Source organism: Cyphomyrmex costatus, unplaced genomic scaffold (genome assembly GCF_001594065.2).
Source record: "Cyphomyrmex costatus isolate MS0001 unplaced genomic scaffold, Ccosl1.0 scaffold639, whole genome shotgun sequence".
NCBI classification, from domain to species: Eukaryota; Metazoa; Arthropoda; class Insecta; order Hymenoptera; family Formicidae; genus Cyphomyrmex; species Cyphomyrmex costatus.
In genome coordinates this window covers 1,339,464-1,360,130 of record NW_017280199.1, presented here as the reverse complement: position 1 = coordinate 1,360,130, position 20,667 = coordinate 1,339,464, and the positions used below count along the sequence as shown (strand labels likewise).

General features: G+C 34.9%; 1 protein-coding gene across 1 annotated transcript in view; it reads left to right on the top strand.

The window, feature by feature from the left end:
- Positions 1-6,556, top strand: part of dpr12 (defective proboscis extension response 12) — a 140,265-nt gene extending 133,709 nt beyond the window's left edge. The window contains exon 6 of the mRNA XM_018547396.1: positions 6,079-6,556. Within this exon, the coding sequence (XP_018402898.1) occupies positions 6,079-6,191 (113 nt within the window). The 3' untranslated portion in view covers positions 6,192-6,556. The remainder of the gene's footprint in view (positions 1-6,078) is intronic.
- The last annotated feature ends 14,111 nt before the right edge of the window (positions 6,557-20,667 follow it).

Here is a 20,667-nt window from a genome sequence, read left to right as displayed (position 1 = left end):
TTCTGGATCATGCATCTGAAGCTTCGTGTTATTTTTATGAACACGCTACGCGATTCAGTGAATATTCCAAATTATTTCGATACTTTCTTATTTTTTCCAAATTATTGTTTTTTTGCGATTTGGTAACGTTTAATTGGAGAATTTTTATAGGAATTAAAATAAAATGATATAATAAAATATATATGCGTATATATATATATATAACAAAATTCGTATATTGTTTGTAAATACATCCTTTTGAGATTTAAGGTTAGCTCTAAATAATAAATGTAATACAACATTGTAAATGCACGCGAAATTAATTATATAAATATTTTATAACTTTACGTTATAGAGTCTGTGAATATTCTGGAACAAGTTGAGGCACTAAAAGCTTCTTATAAATATATAAGCCGGAAGTCATTAAATTCCGCAATCAATGCACGTAATTCTGTAAATGTTTGAATGCACTTCGATTTAATTGACAAAGTTTGTGCAGAATCTTATTCACAGACCCAAGAGCTATTCAGTTTCCGCAATCAATACTATTGGCTCCAGTGGATAAGTTAAGCTCTCCGTCATTGTTAGTCAAGCACGCAGTCATTTCGATCGCAAAGTTACAATTCACACAAAAATAACCAATGAGACAGCTACATTATAAATAAAACCTTCGATAAATCCTCTCTCCAAAATATTGAGACAATTTAAATCACGATGTTCTATTTGTACTGGGGTACAGTTTCAACTTTCTTCTGCGAAAAAATGACGCGTATAAAAGAAATCGTAAGACTATATTTTTAGATTTTGAGTTATCTTGAAAAAGCAATTTTTAATGATAAAATATACTCTCTGATATTATTATGGCGTGTTAATAACATGCGGCAATTTTTTTCACGCTGCCAAGATAAATTTGTTAGGGTGAGCTATACAGGCGAAAATATAAAAGAGCAAAAAGCACGTCGGTCGGCCGCAAGCGAGACATGACGATGTTTACGGCGTTAACCAGCCTAGCCGAGTGGCTCGTATTTGCGGTTTGACGAGTATGGGAAATAACTCCGTTTAACGGCGGGTCACTATGCTTCTATTTGAGAGGAAACATCATCACGGTCTTCCCAGGATTGGCGCAAAACCGGAGCAAATATCGGCCTGTGGTTAATTAACCGCGGAAGTTTAATCAGCGAGAGTGACCCTATAACTCTGGATACGAAATAAAAGATAGTACACGATCAATAGCGAAGTCTAAATCTAATCCAAAGTTAGAGACTTGACATGAGAAAAGTATGATGCTATTCTGAGCGAAATGTTTTTTATCCCTCGAAATATAACTTGCCTCGCTTGTTCTTAAAGGTTAGATACAAAATCTCTATACCTTGCAAAAAAAATATTTTAATTCTAAATTAATTAATGTGCGATTAATTACTGAGAGTTTATTACTGATAAACATTACTTTAATCTTTTCATGAGTAATAAATTCATAACTTTTGTATGTCTGGAAATATTTTGTATCAGTTACACAAAATTAATTATTACCAATGTGCATTTTTCTCGATTATTAATTTTCTCTAGATTAATTTTCTACAAACACACACACAGAATACCCAGAACACACAGTGGAGATAATTAGAAAATCATTCTATTAACGCCTGTAAAAGAGAAATTTATCTTCTCGTAAATCTCATTGTTTATATGCAAAGCATAGATACGAAGATATTTCGGTTATTGTTTGGGAGACAAAAAAACAATAAATGATGCCTCTCCGTACTGCGCTTTGCATATAAACAATGATTTGCGAGAAGATAAATTTCTCTTTTGCAGTTGTTAATAGAATGATTTTCTAATTATCTCCACTGCATTTTGTCTGCAAAAATTAATCGTATCTAGAGAAAAAATGAGCGTCGGTAAAAATTAATTTTGTGAAACTGGTACGATTTGCATACATACGAGAAGTAAACTTTAATTTGCGAAGAGTGACTTGGCGTGTCATTTGTACTTTTGTTATTGATAACTACGACGCCCGAATACGTGGATACACAAGCGTATAGTAGACTCTGTGTAATAGCAGTACAAAATACATTTTCGGAAACAAATGCAAAGACCAAGCGTCTTTTGTAAACCGGCGAATAGATGAAAGCACTGCTGTTCACACAATAGATGCCTTTATTTCGCGTGAAAGGAGAAATCGCGATAGTCTTTCAGTCCAGAGGTGCAAGCCCGAAACAAAACATTGGCCGTAGGTTAATTAAACGCGAACGAGTTATAAGCGCTTTATAATACGCGCACGCAAATCACATAATGGGGTAACGCGTGCACCTCCGCCGCATGCTTCGGATCGATGGATGAGAAACAAATCGGCCAAATCAGAGAATTTTATATTAAAGATTCACGCGAAAAGAAATCGATGTCCTAAGCATTTTGGAAGCAAATATGATATTATCAAAACTGCATTCTGCAAATTAAAGAATTTCCCTACTTATACAATAATTAGTAATTTATTATATATATACAATATAGTGATTTGTTTTATTGGAATTATTCTTAATAATACACTCTTCGTAATTAGAAATAGTGCTTTCTCGACAGAACAACCTTATTTATTGCAATTTTTAAATATACATTTAAATGTCCAACATATGGATTAGAGTATATTTTGCTAGCTAAATCTTTTGCTTTGAATTAAAATTCTGGAACAGCTAGTTGGCTACTGAAGGCTGCTTGGATGTATGTCAACAAAAGTTTTATTCTAGCGTACTTTTAAAACATGCCATGACATACTTTATATTGTGACTAACAATTAGTGTGTTTTACGTATTATAACCTACTTTAATGTACTTTGACCTGCCGTCAGCAGTAATAAATATACAATATATGTATACTTAGTTCTCATTATCAATGAAAATGGTTTATTAATATAATACGTTTATTTTGAGAAATATTTATTTTACATATTATATATATTATAAACACTTTTATAATAATATATATGTATATGTATAATTATAGAATGTTAAAATAACGCGATAATAATATATAGTAAGTGTGGGCACTCTAGCTATATTATTACATTATTATTATTACATTATTTTAAAATAATAAATTCTATAGAAAATCTATACACATATTATAATATGTTGTGTGTAAGTATATATGGATATGTATGTATGTGTGTGTATGTGTGCATATGTATTAATATATATATATATATACACACCCAACCTATTCAACAATTCTCATATTTCTTGATTATAATTATGTACATACTAATTTCAATTCGCTTAGGTAATAGTTTTCGATAAAATAAATATTTCCTCGAGAGATTTGCGAGAAACAATATAGATTAAGTGCTAAATTACTTTTCCTTCAATTATCAATTCTTATACTTTGAATATTCCTCTTTTCCTCTATTAAACCTTCCATTCTCCATTACAGACTCTTATTTACTCGAAAAAAGAAAAAAGATGTAATTGAATAAGAATAGGTTGACATTTTAGTCGTGCCAATTTCTTTTATCAGCCACTTAATTTAGATCTGAAATAAACACTTGCTTAATGTAAATTTAATTGATCAATTATAACTAAATTATGTACTATATATTTTATCTAGAATTCCTATCATCTCAAGAATCTTTAGCTTAGTTAAAGCCATTATTATGTTTACAAGTTTCTGCGTACAAAAATGATATGGAATCATAATATATGTACACACATGTGTAATAAACATATGCATATAATTTCCTTCTCACGATTATCATTATCATTATTAAATATCTCGATGAATAAACAATTCATTACGTCGCGTAAGAATGAGACTGACAAGGCCGTGATACTGATTGAAAGAGTAGTCCCCTCGTATCAATACTAATTACATACTTGTCACCCCTTGATTATCTCCAATCTCCGTAACAACGAATTAATATCGGCACACGCTATGACGCACGCGATATTATGTATAATACAATTTATAATATACGGCATATATCTATTATCAACATTAATTATTCCGCGGGGTAGCTACGACGCATGGTGTGAGTAACTACGACAGTAATTAGCTCAGTAATCCACGGCGCATTCTGTGCAGTTCCACGGAACACAGCGCCGTGCGACGCGATGCGTCGGAGCGTTGGGAAGTAATTTTGTATGCAACGGGAGACGCGCTGGCCGAGTCCGCGGGAGTCCACAATTTCAATTGGAAATTATAATGGAAATCTACGCCCGGAATTTATTTCGGATCCTCCGCGAGTCGCTAATCCGAGTAAAAGAAATCCGCGTTACAGCAACGAGGGTCCATGACGCAAACGATGTTTACGTCGTGGAAGGAAAAAAGGGAGATCTCTACGAAACCGTCACAATCAACTGCCGGTTCGATATTAATACGAGTCGAGATTAAAAACGAGCGTTAGAAGAAAATGCAATTTCTCCTCTTTGTTTCTTTAGTATATTCATACCATAACGATCGGCGTAATCCGGTATTACAATATGGATACGTGGACTGATGTATGCATAAAACATAATCGTCTATATACAGGATGTTTCCTAAGAACTGTTCAATATTTTAAGAGTTGATTTTCGAGGTTTTTACAGTATGAAGAAAAGTGTATATAAAAGTATAATTTCAAAAGTCACGTTTCAGAGATATTGACTTAAAAATGCTATAAAATTATTGGTTTTTTTTTTTAAATAACTCTCTCTGTTCTAAACAAAAAAAAATTTTCTTATTTAAAAACTCAGGCTTAAAAATGTAAGATAATCGCAATAGACAAAACAGTATTACCTTAATTTTTTTTACTTACAAAATATACGTCTAAATTTTACCTGGTGTGCTTTCGAAGGAATTTACAATATTAACATAAAATAGTTAATTTAATTTAAAGATATATCTACTTATGCTAAATTCGATGTCAATATCTCGAAAAAATTAGACATAAAAACTTAATTTATTTTTTGTTTAAAAACTTTGAAGGAAGCGATCATTTTTAGTACTCTATATCTCTCAAATATGTATGTGAGAAAATCGAAATCCTATATTCGTATGAACTTTTAATCATAAATGATCTCAAAGGATTTTTTAAATATTAAACAGTACTTAAAAAAATATTCTGCATGATACGTATCTTGCAAATATAAAGCGGATCAAAACGTGAAGTCCCGAGCGTATTAATAAAAATTCACCTTTTTATTTATTACACAGATCTCTCAAAAGCTAAACTGATTCCACAAAATATGAAACAGACAAAATCGATGAATTTGTAAACTAAATGCTTTAGTACTAAAGTTTAAAAATTTATAAAAAAAACAAAATCGATGGATTTGGCTTCTGAAGAGCTATTATACAACAATAGAATGCATACCTGATATAATTTTTAGTTCGACTACTGTAAAGATTAAAATCCATGTTAATCCGAATATTGAAACTCTGAATATTCGAGTATAAATAAGACGCATGTAGGTATACAACGCGGCGCTGTACGACTCGCATTGATCTGTCTTGACTTTCGTTCGTCCAGCACACACACACACACACACACACACACATTCACACGCGCGCACGTAGCGTGGTACGTTCAATATGAATAATGGATTCAAATCAAACCAGCCGTTTAGCGTGAAAGCGTGTGCCGCGGATTCGCGTCTGTTTGCATATGCGGATTTAATCTGCGTAATTTGTGTAAGTCGCCTTCCGATCGCTCTCTCGTGCGCGCGGCTGAAAGCGCGCGCGTGACGGAAGACGCAATTATTAAATAACAGGCAAAATGGCAGTTGGTATAAGAGAAAGAAAGAAAGAAAAGGGGGGAACGAAAGAGAAACAAAGAGAAAGATAAAGAGATGGAGAGAGAGAGAGCGATCGCTTTATCGCCCGGTTGTACTCTCTCGGCTTTAACATGTTGCAGCGGCAACAGCGAACATGGTGCGCCACGGCGGAAATAACGCTCGACTTAACTTACAAGAGACACGCTACCGTTTCCAACGGGAACGTCCCGTCGTCGCGACCCCTCGTCGATGTGTACTCGATTACCTCGATAACGGGGGCACCTCGACGAATAACGCCGATCGATTTCGGCAACCGATTTACTAACGGATCCACCTGTCTCTCTTGCCGTTTCAGGTGACAAGATGGCAGCGATACAACGTCGCAAAACGTCGGCAGCGAAGAGGAATCTGGCGAGCGTGCTGGTATCGGCGGTACTCGTCGTAGCGGGCGTCGTTTTAACGCGATAAGCGTTTTACTTCGAAAATGTCCATAACTATTACGTCATTACTTCCGTTTGTGATAGATAGGATATTACCCTTCCCCCTCCTCTTTTCCCCTCCGGGACTTTATCGTCCGACACCTCTCCCTTCTCTTTTTCATCTTTCCCCCCCCCCAGGCTCACACCCTCTCCCATCCATTCCTCGCGGGTCTTCTTTCCTCCATAAACCACATGCTCCCGTCTTCCATTCCATCTTCCAACACAGTTCCAACTTCCCTTCCCTCTCATCCGTACTCGTCCCTCTTATTCCTTATTTACTTTAGTCGAAGTTGCCGCCGGCTGGACTACTTAGATATGCGAGATTTTCGTGGAAGATTGCGCGATTGCCTGCTCCAAGTCATTACGCGCGACGCGCATGCGACTCGAATTATGTAAATACTGCCCGGGTCGAATACGCCACGACGAGGCGGATTACGTTAGGCCAGGCCTGTCCAACTTCCGGAGCACCGATCTGCTGATCGTCCGTTTTCGACAGACCAGATTTCAGACCTGTCGAATGGAAAATTCACGCGGTCAGGATAAACGAATCGATCGTGTCGCTAACAAGGTTTATATATATATATATATATATATATATCTCTTAGATATCGAAATAATTGATTAGGTGGGTTCCAAAAGCACAGACTTCTAAATGCGTGCATGTATGATACAAGTCTATGCGTTGCTCATATCTGTTATAAACACTGCCTTTCCTTTGAGAACATCTTACATTATTTACTATATTTACAAATGGCACAGTTATCATCTTCACAATTTTAATTCTTGAACTTGTGTGTTGTTCCAAAATCATCGATTTAAAAAAAAAATGACCAAGTAGCGTATATAAACCGAGATTTGATAGTTTTTGCGAATGTGTCGCTCAAGTGATTTTAAACAAAAATCACCGCATTTGATATAAATCAGAATTAGAACAGTTGGAATAATAAAATCTAGATATTCGAAGATTAATTTCAAGAAAATAAGTGATCGGATTCTTTGTTTATTTAAAAAAAATAACATTCGGCTCGAAGATTGGGGCGCTTTTCGAATAAATTGCATACAATAACAACTATATAAGATTCACGAGATTTTACAGTAATATAAATTTTAATTATAAGATAATGCAATAAGCATAAAAAATGGACTGATTTATACTGATTATTGTAAATTGAATAGGTGGACTATAGAAGCTATATTCGATATATTTTACAATTTTACATCGTAAAAACAATACATTTAGTAATAATAGTAGCGATTAATACGACAGTATTGCGACTAAGTGATCTTTGTCACAAATTAATTCGACGTTATAAGTTAAAATCAAATTAGTTTCGCGTCAATTATTTACAGCTTATCGAGTCGCAGAAAAAGCATCTGTTTACAAAGATATGTACTCGATCATTTCATTAAGACCGTAATAACTTCATAAGTATTTCAAATCAATCCGAATGCCGCAATGCGACCTTTTTCCATTTAAATCTGCTTGAATAACACACGTTCCCATGAAGTCTGGAAAATTTCTCTCGGAATACACAAACAAGAAGAATAAAAAGAGCGAATACATCCAGTCAAAACACGAAAATTCACGTTGACGCTCGAAGGCGATTGCGAAGCGTGTGTTTCTACTCACGCCACAATCTTACGTTTTTCGTTTCTACAAAAATTGTTATGAAAAACTGTTCCCTTTACAAGCGCGCGAGAGCGCGGGTCTCGTAGAAGTCGCCCGCTCTTTGCGACGTCGCGTCGTGACGGCATTGCGAGATGGAGATCGCACCGTCGCGTCGCACGAAAACGCGTTTATTGCACGACACGGCGTTGCAAGAGTTTATTACACGCGGAACAAACGCGAACAAAAGCGCGGTATGTACTGCAATTCCGGAGCGTCGCTCTCACGGTACCGTCATTAAAGACCATCATTAAGGCGTCTCGCGGCCGCGTTGTTACGAGTTATACTACTGGATGAGTCGTTCACCTGTCGTTACATTCGAAGAAGCGTCGGGGAAAAGATTGTGCGAAGTGTTCTTCCGCGTTGTGACTTTTTGTAGAATTTATTATCTTTCAATTAAAACCGTAGCTTCACGAATATTTTGAAACTATCATTTATGATATTGAATACCGATATCAACGTAAATAACTTTTTTGTTGTTATAATATAGCAAATTCGTTTTATAATAATGATTAATAATGAAGATAACTGCCATCATTTTATAACAAAATTGATAATGAAAATAATTGTCTTTATTATTATATAAATCATTGTTAGAAAATAATCACGCTATACAATGGAAAAGTTATTTACTTTTCGCACACTGGCATCGGAAGAGCGTCATCACGTCCATTGCCGAATGTTATTTTTTACGATAATTATATACGACGATAAGTATATTTTCTTACAGAGTATGTGCGCGTAAATATTTGCACGTCCTATATAAATTAAAGAATCGCCATCAGTTGAATATTGAACAACTAACATTGTGACATATATTGCAAGAATCGAGCCGCAATAGCTCTTATTTTAAAGTTGCAAGCGAGCGTTATACATCGTTCCTCTTGTCATTGAACATAATTCCTCTCGGTGCTCGCTCTTTCACGTTTGGTCTGTGACTTATTTATTATTAAAGTTCCGATCTATTATTCATCTATAGAGTTCCGAAAATAAATGACACACTATTACGTACAAATGCATCGATATGATCAAAATAACACTGTAAGAGACATCATCGCGGCATCTCATTAAATATTTCTATATAATGAGATCTAATTATGAATAATTGTGAATTGTGAATAATGATGATAATAAAATCTACATGAATTGATCTATTATTCTAACCAATTTCGATTTTACGAAATTATCATTGTCATTGTTCTTTAATAGCAGTAGCGGAGGTTCGTAGTTTTGTACGTATATTACACTATATTTTTCAAGCGAACGAATTCACGAATAAAACTATGCATCACAAGCGGATTTACCGAATTGTTTACAATGTGGCATCGTCAATTAGGCATAAAAGCAGAGCTCACCAGTTGGACAGGCCTAATACGTGGGCTCACTGAACGACGGCGGCGGAAACGTGTCATACTCGGCCTCGCCGGCGTTATTTTTGAGAAATCCACGAAACACCACCACCACGTAGCATGGTTTTCTCTCGCCCGAAACACTGTACACATCCGATACGCGTAGCGATTAAGACGATTCAACGGTTCTTTCTGTATATCCTAATTTAAGACGAGACGTGCGCGCGGAGATACCAAAAGAAAAGAAAAAAAGAAATCGTAGGAAAAGTAGGATAAACGGTATTTTGTCGGAAATCGAATCCTTGCTCCATCTTCGTTTGTATACTTATGCGTTATTCAGACGACACGTCTCGAGAAATATTTCCTGAAAAACGTCTCGCTTTTCTCCCATGCGCGGAAGACGGATACGTCAAGGAAAGCTCACAGGTGGGAATTCTGGAACATATGCCCGACGTTTTAATCCTTGAGGGATACAGTGTACGTGAGATTCACACAGCCGCGATGAAATCTTGGCGGCGTGTCGGAAACTAAACGAATAAAAGGTACGTAGGATACGAGACATGACTGGGAGGCGTGGAGAATGCGGGCCCGAAGCTCTCTTTGAGATTCTTCTTACAGACGCGAAATCACGTCTAATGGAAATCTTACAGATTTGACGCGTGAGAACCACTTTACGGTCGAAAATCACGTATACGTCGTATCGTCGATATTATGTCTTCAAGAACGCGGCCTGTATGCGACGCAATCTGTATCATGATATAGCGATTTATTGTAGTAAAATACACGATATGCGATAAAAAAGAAAAAAGAAAAAGGAATTCTAGACTTCTATTCTTCGGAACGTGGCGGCGAGCATCGACGAAAACGTTTATCGACTAAATCGCATGTATACCACGTTTTTAATCGCAAATCGCAAATCTGTTACATTAAGACTAATCGATGGCGGCACGATTATCTAACACTAGTTCCAGAAACGTGAACATTAAAAAAGATATCATCTCATTTTTAGAATTTTAATATATGTAGCTATCTTCGTTTATAGAGGATGTTTATAGAAGTATAAAAATTGTTGATTCAAAAACAGCCTTGTAATAATCGTTATTCGTGAAACTTCTAATCAGATTTTATTGCCGTTATTAGGTATACTTTGTTCAATAAACTCATTACTTTTCTTTGGTTCTGTCTAAATCTCTCACCTCGAAAGCGGTTAATAGTTTTACGAGGCAATTGATCATACTCTAATGGCTGGTATAGTTCCCACGGTAGAAACAATAGCGTAATATTTCACGAGCTCGCATTCAACAATTCGTTCTAAATTTATCTGCGTTTAATAATAATAAGCGCGCAAATAAATATAACGCGCATACTGCAGTAATTTTAACGGGCCACGCTTTCTGGTACGTAAAACACACATTACAGATTCGTATGCATGAAAGTCCCGTATGAACCATGTGCGTAAAATTCGTGGAATTCCTATCTACATCCTGCAGATCTAAAATTTTAATGAAGTTACCCAGGATATAAAAATGAAAAAAATTCCTTTTCGAATAATGTCTTCGTATGAATGTCGTGAAACTCAAATCCGACCCATATCACATTGCGTGCCAGCATTACTTTATTCGTTATTACATGAGCATACATTGTCAAAGGATTTATTCTGGTGCGCCACGAAGGCAGACGTATCGTTAAATGTTTGTTCTTCCTCGTGACAGAGAATCTTCTAGCGATATATTTATAAAACTGTTGTTCTGACGTCGACATACAAATAGCCCTCTCTCTCTCTTTTTCTCTGATCGAATCTATTAAGCGTTATTAATAGAAATATGCGGAACGCGAGATGTCAATTCTAACAGAATGGAATTCTACAGAATTACCGTCTACGCTATTACCATCACGGATCTGTCATCGTGTCAAATCGCTCGTTTCCTTTGATTTTAACTTTTGATCGTCTACCCGTGATAAATTTACGGTTACAGCTTTATCAGTCGCGCTATTTGAAATTCAAGCAGTCTACAAAGAGCGGTTATCGAAATTCAACAAATTTTACGATCCCTTTCCGACAGCTCTCTAATCGTTCCTCGCGATCACCTTGTTACTGTAAGTTAATAGCTCCTTTACGTGTACTGGAGTCGTCTTTCTAGATCCAAGTATCCATTTGCACGTGTTACAACGTATACAAAGCATGTACACAAATGTATGTATATTTATATCGTTTATTCTGTTTATTATTTTTGTTTACTGTAACAATATATAGAATGGTTTTATTAACACTTTGATTGCTATATGTATACAATCGAGTATACATCTATGTGTGTTCAGAACATTGCCATATCAATTTTAGTGAGTATCAATTTAATACATTTTTTACTATTATCTATATATACCATCTTTTTGCATTGATTTTATATACAGGGTGTTTACTGAAATCTTGTAAAAAATTTCTCTGAGAATTCCCGAATTTTTTCTAGGTATTTTTTATTTAAAATTCCAAATAAGAGTAGAACATTTTTTAATACAATTTTGAAATAAATTGAATTCCAAGCAAATAAACTATGTATTGAAAATTAGCAGAAAACAGGATATTTCCATGAAATTATATCTATTATTTTCTACAATTGCAGGATTCATAAGATAGAGAAGATTCACTACAAAAGAATTGTTAGCTCTATATTCTATTCTGCTGAGTATTGCCTTCTACTGTCACCTTAATTTTTTTATAAAAATTCGCGAAACACAAAAATGTATATACATGAATTAATGTACACAGCTGTATGTACACTGCTGATTGTCAACATTTTGCATTATCAAGAAAAAGCGATAATTAAGAAAGAATGTATATTCAGAATAAGAATTTAAAGTAAAAACAATTTAAAAAATTACCGTGAGACTCAATAAAATTCCATCAAAATCCCTGATTTTCAAGGATAAAGAGAAATCCCTTAAAAGTTCCAGATTCTCCAGGTTTTTTCACAGTAAACATTTTGTATACGTATAGTATATTGTAAATTCTGAAGGGATTTTCAATTTTGCCAAAGACTTTTATTTAAAAATGTATTTTATTGAAAAATGTATTCTAAAGTGAAAAATTTACTTTAAAATTATATCATAAAAAATAATAGTGTAGCGCCAGAGAACTCATCACAAAAATCCCTGCGGCAGTCAAAGGGTCAATAAAAAAAAAATGTATAACCTTTATGATCCCCTTCAAAAATACGAACTTTATTCTTTTAAAAAAGATCGAATTGATAATAGAAAATAATATTTAATCATTTGTATTTTTAGAATAAACTTTGGTATCGTAAGTAATCTTTAATTACATTCGCACGTGACTATTTCAAGTCCGCTATTACAGTACTATATATATATTAATTTGTTAGTACGTTATTTCTGCTCGTAAGAATAGACTTTTCAATCATGATCAGTTATCAATATTTCACCGTTCGAGATGGACAAATACAATTTTGTCGACATACATATTCAATATTAATCCTAGAATATCTGATTGCGAACAAAATATATCTCCGTCATAACGTTATTTAATTAAACTATTATCTATAACATGTTCGCATAATTAGTTTTGCTCTCGTACTATAAATTCCTAGAAAAAGATATTTTTATATTAAATCATTATATCAATAATAATAAACTAAAATATACTAAATTAAACTAACAAAAAATAACGTTTTTCAATAATACAATATTTTAATGAACTTTAGCGACATAAAATCGAAAATTTCAAAGAGGAAAATGCGGTGTCAGTTTTTTGGCGCTACGAAGGAAAAATCAGACCTCTTAGAGATAAATTATTCATTACAGAGTTTTAGTTAATAAAACAGTAACTTTTTGTCTCAACTTTTGTTACTTCTATTAAAAAGCTAGAGAGAGAGAGAGAGAGAGAGAGAGAGAGACGAGGACAACGCTCCCACCCGCATCCTTGTCGCATTTTCGGTAAAGATACAAGCGGTCCCGAGACTAATGGCCGATAACGTACACGCATGTATTTATTTATATTCACGCGCGAATCGAAATTCCTATCTACGGGTATTTCGATGTCGAATACCGGTTGATGAAGTTATCGGAATAGCATGGCGCGATACGCCGTAATGAGAACAATGCGGCGCTCCTCGAATATTTACCAACCTCACGGAATTCTGCAATAGCGCACGGCCGTCACGCTGAAGCGACTACTACGCGAATTCCACGGATTAGCGCGCCGATTCCTCGATTAATTTAATTAAAAATGAATACCCGATGGAAATAATCTCTCCCTCCCCCCTTCCTCCCCCTCCCCCTCCCTCCCTCGCTCGCTCGCTCGCATCCGGATCCGCGCACGCTCGCGAAATCTCGTTCGCTCTCGTAAAAGTCGTAGCTCGTACGTGCTCGCAATTATATCGGGATTAAACCAATTATTATCACAAGCGCGACGTTACATACCGTTATCGACTGGCGTTTTCGCGAGTTGCGATATTCACATTGTTAATACTAAAATAAGACCATAAAATTACTACAGCGATCTCGCAAGCGTACATAATCGTATTGCTACGTGGATCGTTGACTTGTGTTCATATATTTTTACATAAAACGGCCAAAAATACCGCTTTCATTACAAACAAGTTACGATACGTTTGGTAAAACATTAATTAAAACGACAGTAATAATTATTACTTAAACAACGGAAGCAATATATTATTCTATTATTTTATTATTTACAGAATTTTAAATTTTACTCAAGCAACAAAGAGACTCTTTATTCCAATTCTTTAATTTTTTTGATTGCATTCAAACTCGCTCGTTTTATTTAATAGCGAATTCGATTGGACGCACTCAATGCGCACTGCTGCACATTAAAGCCGTCGTATACAAATTAACGTAAAGATATGTTTATAAATATACATAAAAATCGGATAAACCGAGGGGGTAACCACTGTCTGAAATATTGTCCCACAGAGATTACATAATTTTATTTAATTTTATATAATTTTATTTGAAGACAAATAATTTTCCTCGCTATATATGCGATCATTTGGTAAAATGAACGATTTTATCTAATATTACACAATTATTTCTTTGCACTTGCATATGTAATTATCGGATTATGTAGCGGAATTTCATGTAATGATTTTAGGGACTCCGTCCCACGATTACATTAAGTGATTACCCCCTCGCGTAAAACGTTCAATACACTTTATTGTGCTATCAGATAAAATGTGTATTTTACAATTCGAAATATTTGCATTTCACTTTTACACTCAAATTAAACCAGTGCACAACGACTTTAATATGCACCAGTGCGTATTAGTGGATCCAATTGAATTTACCATAAGTAAACTCTGATTTTCTCTACCGTAATTGGCATAATCTGCAGTAGAAGAGAAAATGATGCTAAATTCGATCCTAAGCTTGGCTTAGTTTGATGCAAGCGATCATAAAGCAAACGATCGTTCGCAGTTGTTGACTCTAATACAGATATCCTTGCCGTCGGAGCCATCGATCTTGTCGTATCCCGCCGACAGCGAGACATTATCTTGTAGAAGCTGTAAAACCGATCGATTAAACCACACTAATGACTCTCCATCAACTCGAATCGATCTCGTGGAAGGTATATCTGTCATTAAACATTAACGAGCTATACAAACGTATAAGTTCGTGTGCCAAATGATGATATCAAACTACAGAACGCAAACCTAAAGATACTTTCGCTACGAGAAAGCTCTGATATTGACTGCTTTTAACAAAGAAATCAGCTTTGCAACTGTTGTAAAATTGATTCTTATGTAAAATCGCGTTTTATAATACTTATTTGCAAATTTGATAAGAAAAGTAATATTGAGAATTACGTCAAATATCGTACATATACTAAGTAATAAAACAATAATAAATATTCTTGCACGAAAGTTTACTTAGATTCATTAATTTTTTTAAAGATTATTAACTTAAGACTGCAGTAAAAAATAAAGTCATTTTGCTGCATAAAACATTACAAGCCAAATTATTTGATTCATTTTTTGCAGTTGATTTCCAGATGTTTTCATCTAATATATCAAAATTTCTTTGAATTATATTGACTGGTATTAGCTATTTCCGGTTGATTATTTGGTGAATACTTTTAGATAAATGGTAGGTCCAATCCTTGATTCTTTCCTAGATCTAGATAAACCAAGCATATACAAGTTTATAACAGTTGCATATAGCTCTCTATGCTGAACGCAGCCACTCTCTCGATTTTTAAAACAAATGTTTCCGACGAATCTTCGCCACGTGACAATTTTGCTGTGGCTTTGATTACGGGATCGACAAAATTCGCGATGAAAATATTCGACCGCGTGGACGCACAAGGTGGCACAACGAACACAATAATTATCGACGATTCAGTGCTCGGTCTCTCGCGCAATGCTTCCACCTGCAAATCTTCGAAAGGATCGGCCTTGCTCCGTATACAATGGGCCTTTAATGAGTTCCCTTTGCAGCGGGCGGCAGGGCGCACTGTTTGGGTCGTTCTGTTAGCGGCGGTCGGAAAAGAGAGAAAAGAAAGAGAGAGGGAAAAAAGGAAAAATCTGGGCAAAGTAACGTTTGATCGGTGGAGCGTGAAGATGGCTTCCGTGGATTTCGTGGAATCGCACGCAGTCACCCGTGTATTATGTATCCGTCGTTATCTGGCTCGATAACGGAGAAGAGCGCAACAGGGGCAGGTGGGGGATGTCGTAAGAAAGGGTCATGGCACACGGGGGTTCATTTCGCCCCCGGCGGACGGACGCAGTGGAATCTCTCTTCTTCCCCTAAAGATCTCCTCCATCTTTCCCTCCACTTCGACCTCGCAAATCGGCGAAATAGCGGTCTTGTAAAAACATCAATAGAAAACGGAAAACCCAGCGGAATTAAATCGAGAAGAACGTTCTCCAGACTACGTGTCTTTTGTTTCTTTACTTGCACCGATATCGTTGTTCTATCGCGTTGTAACTCCTTCTTGAAACACTTGTTCTTTTAATCGCTCTCGATAACCGCGTTTATGGTACGGAAAAAGACTCGGAAATAATATCGGTAAACGTTCGGAAATTATATTGGGAAATTACATTGGTAAACCTCTGTTATTAATTTTGTGTGCGCAATAATATTTCTCAGTCAACAACTAAATAAAAAGAAATAAGAACAAGAAAACTTATTTCTCATTTTGCTACGTACACGAAATTTCGTTAAAATTATGCTATTTATTATAATTCTGAAAATAAATATAATTTTTAAAATTTTTCTGTCACACACACATCTTGAAAAATTTACAGCTAAAAAGCAATTCTGACTAAAAATTATTTTAGTTGATATTTAGTTATATTTTACATTATATTGAAAAATAATCGAGTTATACACCTAATCCAGCTTCCGGCAATATTTTTTCCCCTCCCTAATAGGATTCCAAGTGCATTTGATTTGAATATCGGAATTTATTCGTGCACAAAAACTATTTGTATTTGACCTGTATTTGACCCAAAAACTGATTGGATTCGGCATTATATTCCGCGAACTCAGTAATTCCCTCAATCCGGGTAACTGTTTCGCGCCGCAATTTGTGAATCATAAAATTATTAAAATTAAAAAGAAAGAGTAAAAGAAACGAAAAAGGATAAAGGAGAAACTAGAGAAAGGAAACGTTTGCCACGGGTAGAAGCATCAGACTTGTTCTAAATGAAAGCGGATCGCGTGTTAACGGTGCCATAGCTATTTTAATAACGTTACTTTTAACAGTGGATGCCTTCCATTTACTGACACAAGTCGACACAAATGTCGTTCTATCTTTCTTTGCATTCCATGAGTACAAAGACAGAACGATACTTATATATCACTAAATGAAAGGCCCCTATTATAAGGCAATGTCTTCAATGTTCAAAAGTAACGCGTTACTTGTAACGCCGTTACCATTTTCATTATTTTTTTTTCGGTAATGATCGTTACTTTTTTCTATCTTTAGACACAGTAACAGTAACAAATTCAGTCGTTACATTTATTGTTACTTAAATTTTTATTATCTTTAAAACTATTCGATAGATTGCATTATTTTTAATTAACTAAAAATATTTTATTATAGAAATTTCAATATCGAAAAATGTTTTGTGTTCATATTTTAGGGTGCATTTTAATAGTCATTGATTGCCAATATTGAACATCTATATGGTACACATACATATTATATCGAACTATAAATTTTCAGTAGTGACAATGAATATTGAAATACATTCTTAATAACAACATTAATGTTTAAAAACAATATTTAGTAAAAATTAGTAATAAAATTTGCGTTTATAAATTACAATCTAATTTCCTAAAGATAAACATATTTACAAATAAAAATATGAAAGGATTATCAAAGGTTTATTAGATATAAGTTTAAAGAAGATATAAAGAAAACTGTTATAAGAACAGCTTAGAATTTTAAATTTTAATATTGATCGTGGCAATTAATATTGATTATTAAATAATATAGTTTTCAGATCTATAATATCTTATATTTTAACATTACGAAAACTAATGAAAAAAGTAACGAATCGTTACTTTTTGCGAGTAACGGTAATGCGTTATTGTTTTAAAATTAATAACAAGTAACGGTAACGAGTTAATTTCAACAAGAAATTGACGTTACTTTTACACGCAGTAACGTTCCCAACCCTGCCTGAATTATATACTGGGAATACATCGTGCTCGAGATTGCTCGTCGCATTAACGCAAAGACTGAAAGAAAGGGAAAGACCGATAACCTTCTGAAAGTGTTTTACGAAACGGCACTAATCCGGGATGCAAATTACTCGAAGAGAAACTTCATTATAGGAACTTTACAGCGATGCCACGCAATGTGCTAAGGTTTCAATCGTATCCACGGGTGAAATTTTAACGCACTCTCTCTCTCGACGGTGGACCCGTCGCACAATTACCCGGCGCAGTGTTTAATTCGATATCTCGGCAGGCATCTCTCGGCGTGAACGCACGATGAATTATTGATACCGATTGCGTAATAAATTCGCGATCGGTGCAGCGCTTGTATTGCGGGTGATTATATGCACGATTTAATGACAAATGCATACGCGATTCGTAAGCGCGTCCGCAATAATGCAGCGAGCGAGCTGCGTGAACGCTTGGAAAACAGCTTCGACGACGTGCTGGTATTATGCATATACGCGCTTATTAATCATTGGTCAGTATAGCTGGCATTTCGCCGGATTATCGGGAAGATGGATATCGTGATGCGACCATCCCTAACGTTTCTGTATAAGAGGCATATTCCCTCGAAGAGGGAATATTAACGAGGTAAATTGCGTCTAAAATAAGTGACTACTCCTTAGGAAGGCAAATATAGGGATATTAAAAAAAATTCAATATTATAATTGTCGTAATTAAATTTTAATAGAGACTTTTTTAAACTGTTAACAAAAACAACATTATATTATTATATTTGTAAATAATTATATTATAATACTCAATATATAACATCACAAAAATTATGTCAAGTTACGAGATCACATTTTACTATTTAAAATTGTATTCTTTACCGAATATACTCTTTATAAATAATATCTAGGATTTAAAATTTAAAAATTATAAAATTTTTCACATACTTTCATATTTATTTATTTTTATTTTATATTTATTACTTTTACTTATTATTTCATATTTATTATCTTTATACATTCAAAAGAGGGATAATTTATAATCATGTCCTTTTGGGACAAAATTTGAGACGCATTGTAAAGTGAAACAAAAAATTAAAATTAGGGACTATCCCTCCTAATTTAAAATGATTAATCACACTAAGGTCTAAAGTCTAAAAGTTCATCCCTACAGAAACTGATCGTGCTGCTCATTATATTAGCTTCTTCTATTTTTATAAAAAAAGAAAAAGAAACCCTAATATGCCGATCGGCACGATCGGCTCCATTAAGATCTTTATATGCAATTTGCTTCGTCGAAATTCTCTCTTTGAGTTTGTGTAGAAACGTCGAGCCTTTAAACACTTTAGTGAAAATAAAGGTTGGAACGAAATCAAATGTAAGAACAGAAACGTAAACGAAGCTTCTAGAAGGCGAAAATTGAAACAGTGAAACGTAAAAGAAGGGTAAACGCTCTTTTACGTTTCGTTGTCTCAATTTTCACCTAGAAACTTCGTTTACGCTTCTGTCACTCTCTCTTTACATCCGGACTCTTTTTACATCGGACCTACACTCCGATTTTTATTTTCACCAGGGCACCACGCGATCACAAATAAAAACGACAAATAGCAGTGAGAACAATTCAAGCGGAAATTCTTGTCGCGACCACCGATTGAATTTCGGAATTCGAGCGATAGGCAACTCTAATCGACGCTGATCTATTTCGAGTTTCCAGCCAGACACACCGCGGACGGTTCAGGCCGGCTGGATTCGAGCCCGATTCGAGATGCGGACGAGGGTGATGCAGGTGCGAACGAGAGACCAGGATTGCGGCCTGCCGGGCGGAAGACTGATTGGCCGACCCAGATGCATACCGTTATCATAAATCTGCTCGAAATCCTCCGTAACCGCGCGGATATACATTGCGCTACTTCCTCGCTCGGGTCTGCTTCCCGCACACACCGTCTGGAGTCTGTGCATTCTTCGTGCCGTATTTTCGCGTCAAAGAGAAATCACGGGATAAATTATATCGAGCCATTCGTTGCGTTCAGCAAAAGAAAAGAACTTTTCAACTATTATATTATAAAATTCTTTAATATAGATTAGTTTATATATTTTAATCCAGTGAGGAACTCTAAGGGCAAGCTCAATTTTAAATAACGCTTGTTACACAAATTGTATAGCAATAAAACACAATATTTAAAAGAACCGAGCAAAAAAAGTTAAAATATAATTATAACATATTTATTTCGTATTTTTATTCGTAGAAAAATACGAAATAAACATGTTATAATTATTTTTTCTCGGTTTCTTGCTCGGTTATTTAATTGTTTAAATTGTATTTTATAAAATCAATCATATTAAGAAATTTTATAACAATTGCAAAACTGCTTTTTTTGCTGAACACAGTCAAGCACCGGGCACACATAGCTTGCGTTTTAAATGCGAAATCTAATCAGCCAATGACGAAGCAAATAAATCGGCTCACTGAAAGAAAGTTCGATATGAATAATCATTTATTTTGTTGATATGTGACTTATATATATAAAAACTTTCTTACCTTTTAATTTAAAAATTGTCATTTTAATCAAAACGTGATTAGAATAAATAGTTAATTATATAAAATATTATTCATATCAAATATTTCTCTCAATATTGTTGCTCTACATATTTCAACGAGTATATGAGAAAAAGGAAAAACTTGATGTATCGTCGAGCGTGTCACGTAATGAATTTGACTCTTAGCGTTTGAGACCGACGAGTTGGGGACCACATCGTGCAACTTACGAAATTACTCCGCTATACGGATCAACGATAAGA